Source organism: Corythoichthys intestinalis, chromosome 10, assembly GCF_030265065.1.
Source record: "Corythoichthys intestinalis isolate RoL2023-P3 chromosome 10, ASM3026506v1, whole genome shotgun sequence".
NCBI lineage: Eukaryota > Metazoa > Chordata > Actinopteri > Syngnathiformes > Syngnathidae > Corythoichthys > Corythoichthys intestinalis.
In genome coordinates this window covers 5365941-5378391 of record NC_080404.1, presented here as the reverse complement: position 1 = coordinate 5378391, position 12451 = coordinate 5365941, and the positions used below count along the sequence as shown (strand labels likewise).

Genomic DNA, 12451 nt, shown 5'->3' with positions numbered 1-12451 from the left:
ATCACCCCACTGTATTAAAAGTCAAAGCTAAAAGGCAAACGGCACGAAAAAAGCGCATTCTCGGCGGCCGAGGTAGAACCGTAGGTGAGGGCGGTCATCGTGACGATCCCAAGCCGAAAATGGCACTTCTCGGGCGGCGACGTGAGAACCGGACAAGACAGTGGGTCGCTGCGTGAGTGAGTCCGGTCGGAAAACGGCGGCGGCGCACTGCTCTTCATATCTGTTTTCTGTGTGCTGAGTGCTCTTCCTTAGTTCAAAAATACTGCACGCACTCTGAAAATGAGAGCGCCACTGCCACCCACTGAGTGGATGTGCAAGTACACTTTATTCCAGTCCGGCAAAAAAAAAAAAAAAAAAAAAAAAAAAAAGAAAAAAAGCATGTTCCCCGAGGACACATGCGCCCCCCCGGCATCGCTCTGCGCCCCCCCAGGGGGGCGCGCCCCACTATTTGAGAAGTACTGGCCTAAACCCACAGCCACAGCTAAACATTCTTACCATCAGAACAAAAATAATTATTTTCCATAAAAAGCTTGTGTGTATGACTTGTATCATGCTTACATTATACATACTCTCTTTCTTAACACAGTGGTCAGAGAGAAAAAAAACACCTAATGTTTTACCACCGCTAGACACACTAAACACGCTGGAGTTAACTCTTGTAGCTGGTAGGAAACGTTTATGATCGAGCAGGGGTGAAAGTGACTAGAATTTCTTGCCGGAACTCCCAGACGTGAAGGTCGCCGCGGAGCCAGAAATTTTATTTATCTATTGATTTTTTTTCTTTCATTTCTTTTGGGGGGGGGGGGGGGGGTCAAACCTCTTGAACTACTATAATGCAAAGAAAACTGTTTTAGCAGTTATTTCTATAACACATACAAAAACGGATTTTCATTCAAAATTGTATTTTTTCAATGATTTGCAAAATAAAAGTTTACAAAAACAGCAATAACCCCAACCTCCATCTCCTACAACTTTATTTCCCCTCATTTCCTCACATACTAAATGCCAAATCTCAATTTTAACTACTTAAGAATGTAGGATGTATATTAAAATTTAAGTTAATGTAAACATTTACTTTGTTTTTTGTTATTTTTTTTTTTTTTTACAACAAAGATATAAGTAACATACATTCAGAAAAATAAGTACAAATGACATATTACAGAGAATGAAATGGAATATATTTTGAAGATCGCGCAAACATTGACTTTTTTTTTTTTAAATCATAAGGAAATGAATTAGTAGCCTAACAGAAATGAACAAATATTAAGTCCACAGTGCACATTGACAGCTAAGATGTTCTGAACCTCCCCATCAAAACAAATAAAATATGATAAACAAGCCTCCTCAACTCTTTCGTTGCTCTTAAAGATTTGATCCATTTAATGTTGCATGTCCTTTTTTTGTCACATCTATTCAACAACTTTTTTTTTTCTTTTTTTTGGCTGGTCGAGAAAACATGCACATTTGAACCAATCAGAGCTAACTATCTCTGCTGATCACATGTCAGTATGTCAGCCAATTGAACGGATAAATAAGGCCAGGCGTTTTGCATGCATTCGCGCCTTGACGTGACTCATCATCGTCAGACTCAGATAACTGTAGCAGCTGGGACAACCGCCATGCCATCCGTGGAATAAAATAAATAATAAATATAGGTGGCAACGGATTAGGCTACACAAGCAATTTATTATGCTTGTTGTTAACACTTGTGTATGTAAATCTGATGTTGGTAGACTGTTTTCTTCTTGGAGATGAAATAAATGTGTGGCAGCTTAGCATTTTTTTTTTTTTTTTTTTTTTTTACATAGCGTTTTGACAGTTGCCGTCATATTTTCGGAATCAAAACACTGAGCATTCCGGCCCTGAATCTTATACCGGAACTGCGTTCTGGCCCTGAATTTTACCAGAACTGCGTTCCTGACTGTTCTGGCCCACTTTCACCCGTGATCAAGTTTACCAAACTTAAATTTTGTATAAATGCGAAATCATTTTGGAGGAATCGACTACTCAGCAGCCACCCTCCGCAAACATGTTTTACATGTCGGTTGTCCCTCCTGCTCCAAGCCACGGCCATCTGTAACTTTTCTGTAGCCGAAGTATTCCCATGCCAGCGATTTAGTTTTCTTAGATGGGGGGAAAAAAAGTTCATGAGTTTCACCTACTCCAGCCATCGTGTAGCACAGCTGACTCACTGACACTGAGCAACAAACAGTGTGGGAGGGTTCAGCCTTACAGCTGCAAGCAAGGGATTTTTCCTTGCATTTTTGGGACATGCAAATATCTAATACCATAGGGATGGTATGACTGAATTTTTTTGCGGTTTTGAAACCGAGACGTTTTCATACCACGGTATATCTTGAAACCGGTAATCGGCACATGTCTAAATCTATATTTTAATTTCAATCTGTTTTGACATCAGCCAATATACTACTGAGAAATTAGGCTACCTGGCACTACAACCAATCGGCAACAGATTTATTGATCGACAAATCACCTGCGAGGACACTAGCAGTGCAACGGTTTGCGGTTCGAAGCCGAACCGTATGGTTTTCCCTGTACAGTTCAAAATGGCTTTATGAACCGCGCCTTTTTGGTTTAGCAATTAATTTATTCCGAACGCTTGTGGAATGAATTGGTCGAGCTCTGTGTGCGACGTGAAGCACAGCTGTGGAGAAAATCCCGCCCTGCAAGTAAATGTCCGATCGCTGTCAAGCACCTGTGTAATAGAAGCAGAGAAACGCCCTCTCTCGCTTGAGCGAAGTGATCGTGAAACAAGAAAGAAAACAAAACGCTATGGCGAGCGGAGGAGTGGAGAGACCGAATTATGAGGAAGCACCGGCCTCTTTCAAATCTGTGGTGTGGCAACATTTTGGTTTCCCCTTGGACTACAATGCGGAGGGAGAGAAAATATTGAAAAAAAAATAAATAAATAAAACAATTTGCAAGCATTGCTCAGCGCTTGTTTCTTATGCTAATGGCAACACTTATAAGATGACTCCGGCACCTCAGCCGGCATCACCCACAGATATCACTTTGTCAGAGCAGGACTACCCCGAAGAGGACACCAGTGAAAACACACGGCGGGCTTCGTTAATTTATTTTCAACGCTTGACCCGCAATACATTGTTCCCTCACGGACATATTTCTCCAACAACGTAATCCCCGATATTTATGAAATGGCACGCAAAGCCATCGAAGATGATTTCGCTAAAGCACATACAGTGAGGAGAACAAGTATTTGATACACTGCCGATTTTGCTGGTTTTCCCACTTGCAAAGCATGTAGAGGTCTGTAATTTGTATCATAAGTTCTCTTCAACTGTGAGGGACGGAATCTAATACAAAAACCCCAGAAAATCACGTTGTATGATTTTTAAATAACAAATTTGCATTTAATTGCATGAACTAAGTATTTGATACATCACAAAAATCGAACGTAATATTTGGTACAGAAACCTTTGTTTGCTATTACAGATACCAAACGTTTCCTGTAGTCCTTGACAAGGTTTGCACACACTGCAGCAGGGATTTTGGCCCACTCCTCCATGCAGATCTTCTCCAGAGCCTTCAGGTTTCAGGGCTGCTGCCGGGCAACACGAACTTTCAGCTCCCTCCATAGATTTTCTATCGGGTTCAGATCTGGTGACTGGCTAGGCCACTCCAGGACCTTAAGATGCTCCTTACGGAGCCACTCTTTAGTTGCCTTGGCTGTGTGCTTTGGGTCGTTGTCATGCTGGAAGACCCAGCCACGACCCATCTTCAGGGCTCTCACTGAAGGAAGGAGGTTGTCAGCCAAGATCTGGCGATACATAGCCCCATCCATCCTCCCCTCAATACGGTGCAGTCGTCCTGTACCCTTGGCAGAGAAGCAGCCCCAAAAAATGATGTTTCCTCATCCATGTTTCACGGTTGGGATGGTGTTCTTGGGGTTGTACTCATCCTTCTTTTTCCTCCAAACACGACGAGCCGAGTTTAGACCAAAAAGTTCCATTTTGCTCTCATCCGACCACATGACCTTCTCCCATTGCTCCTCTGGATCATCCAGAGGGTCAGTGGCAAACTTCAGACGTGTCTGGACATGCACTAGCTTCAGCAGCGGGACCTTGCGTGCGCTGTAGGATTTTAATCCATGACGGCGTAATGAGTTTCCGATGGTTTACTTCGAGACTGTGGTTCCAGCTCTCTTCAGGTCACTGACCAGGTCCTGCCGTGTAGTTCTGGGCTGATCCCTCACCTTCCTCATGATCAATGATGCCCCACGAGGTGAGATCTTGCATGGAGCCCCAGAACGAGGCAGATTGACTGTCAACTTGAACTTCTTCCATTTTTCTAATAATCGCTCCAACATTTGTTACCTTCTCACCAAGCTGCTTGCTTATTTTCCTGTAGCCCATCCCAGCCTTGTGCAGGTCAATTATTTTATCCCTGAAGTCCTTACACAGCTCTTTGGTCTTGGCCATTGTGGAGAGGTTGGGGTTTGTTTGTTTGAGCATGTGAACAGGTGTCTTTTATACAGGTAACAAGTTCAAACAGGTGCAGTTACTTCCGGTAATGAGTGGAGAACAGGAGGGGTTCTTAAAAAAGAACTAAGAGCCGAAATATTTACTAGTTGGTAATGTATCAAATACTTAGTGTAAAGCGCTTTGAGTGCCTTGAAAGGTGGAAAAGCGCTATATAAGTGTAACACCATTTACCATTTATTTCATGCAGTTAAATACAAATTTATTTATTATAAAGTATACAATGTGATTTTCTGGATTTTTCTATTAGATTCTGTCCCTCACAGTTGAAGAGAACTTATGATACAAATTAAAGACCTCTACATGGCTTGCAAGTGGAAAAACCAGCAAAATCGGCAGTGTATCAAATACTTGTTCTCCCCACTGTAGTTTGGCCCTGACCACTGATAGTTGGACGTCCCGGGCTACAGAGTGCTACTACCTAACTGTGACGGTCCACTATAATTCATACCTGTCAAGTTGTACGGTCTTGGCGTAATTTGTACAAGTGAGGACTGATTTTTAAATGTGTACGTTTTTCGTGCATTACGTTTTTTTTCCCTCCGTTCGGATTTTGTCACCCTTTTAGGCAACGAGACAATGTGCGTTAATACGTTGGTTAAATGACGCCAGAAAAGTCAGAGACACGGAGAGGGAAGAGTGTTTGTTGTGACGCTGTAGCAAACGCGATGCTAGGCTAGGTGGCTCCAATATTTCCTGACTGTAGCCGACAGCCTACAATCTACACCTAGATATCTCATGCATATAGAACTACATGCGAAATGACAGACTCGGTAGCGTTAGTAAACAGCCGCCATTTTAGAGCAGTAAACTTCTCAGAAAGGTTCTGTTGTAGTGAACCTTCCTAACGAACCTAAGTAACTTTTTATCTAAAATACTCCTAAATTGGCAAAATCTTGACTTGAGTCTATCTTTAAAGGATGAAACAGTTTTAAAATTTCCACATGTTGAAAGTAGACAGAAGGGAACTAATGCAAAAACGGGAGCAATTTTATCAACTTTAACGATTGATTCACAACATTAAATGACCTCCAAACATAGCAAAGTTTTTTTTTTTTTTTTTTTTTTAAGATGAAAAAAAAAAACATGAAAGGTAACACCAGTTACTTTGCCAAGTAACTTTTTTACTACTGTGTGTGTATTTCAGTAGTTAGTCACTACACTAGCCAAAGAGCTAAGAGGCATTTCAACAGTCGAAAATGTTTAACTTTTTAAGTGTTTATTTCACTTTCTTAAAAGCAAAATAAAGCCAGTTTAAAAAAAATAGAATGCAAAACGCAAACCGAAACCGAGATCCCAAAACCGAGGTTCAAACCGAACCGTGGGCTAACTTAACCGTTGCACCCCTAGAGGACACTGATACCTCTTGGGACATAAATAAAAAAGCAGCAGTATGGAAAGTTGTTCGCGTTCAGAAAAGACCGGAAATTGGAAATTGCCCTCCAAATTCCTAGCTAATTAAAGACGAGCGATGACGCGGTGCGTGTCGCTGTCACTTGCCGCTACAGTCGCGTTGCGCCTCCTGTGTTGGCTTTCAGCTCAACGGCCATGACTTCAGCCATTGTGTGTCATGCCCCTGACCCGCTCCAAACATCACCCACCTCCACCTTCTTTTTGTTACATTACCGGCAACTAGTGAATTTAACTGTGGAGTTTGTCAGCAACAACAACAACAAAAAAAGCCTGCATTGTTACTGGTCACGCATGTACGAGCAGATAAAAAAAAAATACTTGTACTGGCTCTACTTTTAGTCGCAAAATGCGACCATTTGGTCGCAGTCTGGAGCCGTGCTGTTTTTCATTTAAATACTAATATTTTAAAACTCATCCCATCTAGGATTTCTGAGCACGATATGGCACCGATCTCGTCAGTTGTGGCAAGATTTCACGCAAGGAGAACTAAACAATAGCACTGTCAAAATGATGAAATTCAACAAAGAATCTGCAGGTCTATTGCAAAAAAATATGTATTTTACGAATAAGAAAAATAAAAACGATAAATCCGGTGATATGACTTCCCGATACTCTATGTGGGTTATGTATTGTATTGATTGGGTGGGACTTTTAGGAATGACTAGGGGGCAGTTTACATGGCGACTCTGCGACACAAAGACGCAATGACTGAGTTGCGGACTCGCCTCGCGTGCATATGGTGTCGGCGAAGACGAAAAATTCTGAATCCTGCGTCCAAAGTGGAAGAATTCGATTGCGGGGGGTTGAGGGGGGCTTCCTCGGCATGCATATCAAAGGCTCCTGCGGCGCGAGACAGCGCTGTTAACGTCAGCACTCGTACACATCACATTGGGCGTGCAAAGCGGTGCTGCTAAACATTAAAAACAGCAAATATGGCGGGATGTCGGCTTTAATTTACTGTTTTAATAATATTTTTATATTAAATATGTTGAACTTTTACATTTTTGTGCCTTTTTGAACAAAAGATTAATGACATTGCTACGAGTGGGCGGGCATATTTTTTTCTGGGCTGAGGGAGCTTGGTGGGGTCAAAGTGCATCATTCTCTGCCGCCCAGTAAATCTGCACTGCCCCCTAGGGCCTGGCATGAATACTACATCGTTTTCAAGCGGAATTGCGACATTGTTCAAATGGAGACGCAAATGCAAATGCAAATTTGAAATTGATCGTATTCTCGGAGAGTCACCATGCAAACGGCCCCTAGATCACACTACTTGACATCCTGTTGTGCCTGCCCCAGTCTCAAACATCTTGAAATTAAATTTCAATGAGCTGGAGAAGGAACCCTGTCAATACTTTCATTTCCACTCATTTTTACAATACTACTGATAAATGCAATGCTTTCGCAACTTATTTGCGTATAACTGCCAACAATTAGGCTTAAGTGTGGAGTGAAAATTTGTAAGCCACCCCAAAAAAATCAAGAATAATTGTGTCAAATGTTAGGGATGAAATGCCCCCATTTAAGAGCAGTCTGGAGAAATACAAAAATTAAATAGTAAACACAATAATAATGTTAAATTGACAAAAATTTTGAAATTATGAGTATTATAATTTAAGCCATTCGATGGATTAGACATCTCTCACCATTAATGCCAGCAAATGTGCTACAGTAAATATAATCATTTTCAATCAATCCTTTTCAAAAAAATATTAATTTTTTATAAATATATACAGTGCCCTCCATAATTATTGGCACTCCTGGTTAAGATGTGTTTTTTAGCTTCTAATAATTCTTTAAAATTCAAATAATATGGGACCTTAATGGAACAAAAAAAGAGAAAAATCCAACCTTCAATACATGTGCATTTATTCAGTGGGGAAAAATCCCACATAAAGAAATCATTATTTGACATCAAATAATGTGTGTCACAATTATTAGCACCTCTGGTGTTAATACTTTGTACAACCCCCTATTGCCAACAAAACAAGGTCTGGGCACTGAGTTGGCCATGGGAGGAGCTTGATTTTGTGTCTGGTGAACCATTTCTTTGTAGACGGTCTTCAACTGTTGAAGCCTGGGACCGTGTGCTTTGGTCAGATGAGACCAAAATTGAGCTTTTTGGCAACAAACACTCTAAGTGGGTCTGGCATGCCACGAAAGATGCGCATGCTGAAAAGCACCTCATACCCACTGTGAAGTATGGGGGTGGGTCAGTGATACTGTGGGGCTGTTTCGCTTCCAAAGGCCCTGGGAACCTTGTTAGGGTGCATGGCATCATGAATGCTTTGAAATACCAGCACATTTGAAATCAAAATCTGTTGCCCTCTGCCCGAAAGCTGAAGATGGGTCGTCACTGGGTCTTTCAGCAAGACAATGACCCTAAACATATGGCCAAATCTACACAGAAATGGTTCACCAGACACAAAATCAAGCTCATCCCATGGCCATCTCAGTCCCCAGACCTTGTTTTGTTGGCAAAAGGGGGTTGTACAAAGTATTAACACCAGGGGTGCTAATAATTGTGACACACATTATTTGATGTCAAATAATTATTTCTTTATGTGGGATTTTTCCCACACTGAATAAGGTAAATGCACTTGTATTGAAGGTTGGATTTTTCTCTTTTTTCCATTAAGGCCCATATTATTTGAACAAAAAAAAATATTAGAAGCTAAAAAACACATCTTAACCAGGGGTGCCAATAATTATGGAGGGCACTGTATATTAGGGCTGTCCCAAACGACTAATTTTCTCCCGATTAGTCAGCCGACTATTTTTACGATTAGTCGACTAATCTAATAATTAATTAAAAAAAAAATTTTTTTTTACTAATTTAGCAATTAAATTTTTGTTGACACTTATCAATTCACAAAAAACATATTGGAACACTCAAATTATTTATTAAAGTACAAATAAACACGTAAATAACAATAATAAATCACAAATAAACAATGAGTTCAAATGCTGATAGAATTAACTGGTGTAGCATCGATTGAAAAGATGGTCTCTTAAACTGATGGTTTACAACTTTTATTCCATCCTTGATGTAAACACACTGTAAGAGCTACGGTGCACACAAATAAAGCAACACAATTAGAAATTAACAAAAAATTTTCACCTTTTTCCTTTTAAACCTTATTTATATATCAATGAATTGCCTATATGAATTGCCTTTACCTTAATTTATTACCTTATCATTGACAATCTCTCCCTTGAGTGAATTCACTGTATATACTGTATATATTTATGACCTTTTAACCTTATATAATTTTCTATACCATAAAATAAACCATAACATGAAATAAACCTTTCAATTAGCATTAAGAACAATACTAATAGCACTTATAAGGCCCATTGTCAATGAAACATTATTATTTAGTAAGGCGACAGCACCCTCTGGTGTACAAAAAATGGAAAAAAAAAAAATTACAAACTGCGTGAAGGCGCTTGAGGTGTTTATTCACGGCCGACGTGCAGCCAAGCTTGGCATTGAAGAGACAGGACAGAAGAGTGTACTCTCCTTTGTTTCTTTGAAATAAGGCAATGTTTTGGACACTCTGGTGCGCTTTTTTTGGCTTTGTGCCGCTTTCCCCGCTTGCAAACAGAGCATCCGACATTCTAACTTTCCACGCATATATTTTTTTAACCCTTCATTAACCGTCGACGGGATGTTGTGCTCGTCGACGGATTTACGTCATCGATGACGTCGACTATGTCGACTAGTCGGGACAGCTCTACTGTATATACAGAAAAAAATGGAAAAAAATTAATCTTCACATTTACTTTTTCAATTGAAAAATTCATATTCATTCTTTTAATTTTTATTTAAAGTAAAAAATGAAAAAAACATTAAAAATAATTCATATTACAAAAACAATATAATTACTTTAAAAAATGCTAAAGAAAAAAACCGTGTGATCTTACTTTTTTCAATTATCATTATTTTTTTTTAATTAAATAAATTGAAAAGGAAAAAAGTTAATAAGATTTTTTAAAAAATTCTCATTTTTATCTATTTGCATTCGTCATCAGTGGTCATGATACATTGCCATTGACTGCAATAGACGTCCAAACCATTGGGACTTGACTGCCCTGTCCAAATGTTTTGGACATCTATCGCTGTCAATGGGAGCTAATGAGTTAATCACAAGTAGGAGTGGGAACCTCAGGGGACCTCACGATACGATACGATTCGCGATACAAGGCTCACGATAACGATTATCTCACGATATCACGATACAGCGATTATCGATATATTGGTCAGAAATTGGATACATGATATTCTACGATACAACTGTTGAAATTGAGAAAAAAAAAAGATTTCAAAATAGAATAAAATACTGTTTAAGTCATTTATTAAACAGTGAAACCTTCTTTGTGCAACATTGATGTAAAATATAAATCTACTGCAAATTGTGCACCTGCACATATAGAGGAAACAAACCACAACCACTGATATCTCTTGGAGAGATCATGATGAATGGCATCCTTAATTTCTTTAAAGTTTTAAATATTTAGAAAAACAAAAACAAAACAAAAAAAACAGTGCTGTAGGTGTCAGCAGTTGAGCTTGGAGTGGGGCAATGATAAAATTGGTGGGGCTTTTCTTCGTATATGACCTTTGTTGCCAAAAGCGTTGGTTTGAGCACTTCCACTATCTGCTTCAGCATTTGAGATGTCAGACTTGCTCAGTCACAGTTTTCCTTACCTTAAAAACAACAAAATAAAACAAAAAATATTAGCTACTTCATAGCTTTTGAGTTGAAATCCTGATTTTTTTTGTGTTGGAAGTATTGAATTAAAAAAAATATGAATTGAATGTATTGAAATTAAAAATGCAATAATTACCTATTTTTAATATTTAGGCTACATTAATTATCATGCACATCACTTTATATATCTTGGAACCTATTCAAACAATTTTATAGCTTATTGTATCAAAATAGCAGTAATAACAGTTTGTGTAGTAAACTAGATGGAAAGTGGTTCTCAAATAATATCAAATAAATCGGTAAATTCATGTGGGCTTGTTCGATATTCATTTTCATCCAGTTTGGGGTCCTAGTTTTATTTTATATCATTCAACACCAAATGTCATCAAAATAATACATGTAAATTAAAGTCAATTACATTGCAAAACTTTCTTACCTCAAGTGATGAATGCGAAGCAGTGAAGAAATCTGGTGTGCACTTAGTCACCAGCTCCCAGTGAACCTTATTTTTGTTAGACAATTCTTGCATACAGCAAAGTCTTTGTTCACCTTACTTCCTTTCTTGTTGGTGTAAAATCTAAAGTGTGTCCCCATGTGTGATTTGTAGCAATTTTTCTCATTTTTTCCTCCACCGTTCTCACAGAGCTTTTGTATTTTTTCAACCCACTTGAAGCTTCCTCTCTTCTTCTCTAGACGACTTGTGCGCACTTTACCTTCACCGCCACTCCGCCCCTAGTGGACCGCCAAGGAATTGCTCAACAAACATTGAGCAGTTTACAGCATCCATACTCCATTGTGGGAGCATATCGATAACCGATCGAGTTGCAAAATATCACTGTATCGAGATATTGTCACACTCTTAATCACAAGTAGTTAGAAAGAACTCACAATCCAGCACTACTACTTTCACACTCGTGTCAAGGTTAAAACAAAATGTGACACTGTTGCTTATAAGCATGCTGTCGAGTTGCATGTTTGCATCATGACAAACTGCGACGTGAATTTCAGAAAACTTGCGACAAATGTCGTGTAAATCCCGTTTGCTGTTTTTTTTTTTTTTTTAAACTGTCCTGTTCAGCTGCTTGACAGGGAGAATGGAGATCCGAAAGTCATATTGACCTGAACAGTTTTAATGTTATCACATGGGAGTATGACATACATCCATTGTGATCATTCAACGTGATGGCTTACAACCTGGATAGCTTAGCTGGTAAGACCTCCGCTCTTCACCCGTTTGCTGTTTTGTAATGAGTGGAATTGCGGAGTCGAACCTGGACGCCACGGCCGAACCCTGCAGGCCGAAGCGCTCGTAGTCGCCGCCGTAGATATCCTTGACCAGCTTGTCCACGTTGGTAGAGTCGCCCTTGCTCGCCATCTCCAGAGCTTCCTCGAAAGTCTCGCAGCCCGTCAGAAGGCAACAAAGGCCGAGGAATGTACCACCTCCCAGGCTGCGGGCAGAAAAATCAGTTTACGACTACAGTATACAAAAAAAAAAAGTTATGATATTCATGGTTTTTTTTTTTTTTCCCAGTTGAACTCCTCTTGTAAATATAACAAACTAGCAGAATGGCCCAGCGTTGCTTGGGTTTGTGTACAGCCAAAATACGACCACATGGCAGATAAACACTTTCCTTAGAGATGCAGCTGTAATGATTTGAAAAAATTTTAAACTTTTTTTTTTTTTTTTTAATACTTTAACATTCCCAAGATTCGGGAGGGGCGGGGGGTGGGGGGGTGTTGGGTTGACGACAATATTGTCAAGGTGGTGTTCGAGCTTCTTAATTCAGTTATGGTAAATCAACC

At 39.6% G+C, this 12451-nt stretch overlaps 1 protein-coding gene across 3 annotated transcripts in view; it reads right to left on the bottom strand.

The window, feature by feature from the left end:
- The window catches only part of pank1a (pantothenate kinase 1a), a 114120-nt gene that overhangs the window by 46759 nt on the left and 54910 nt on the right, over nt 1-12451 (bottom strand). For all 3 annotated transcript variants that reach the window (XM_057847394.1, XM_057847393.1, XM_057847395.1), the window contains one exon: nt 11920-12096. In XM_057847394.1, coding sequence (XP_057703377.1) covers nt 11920-12096 — 177 coding nt within the window. The remainder of the gene's footprint in view (nt 1-11919; nt 12097-12451) is intronic.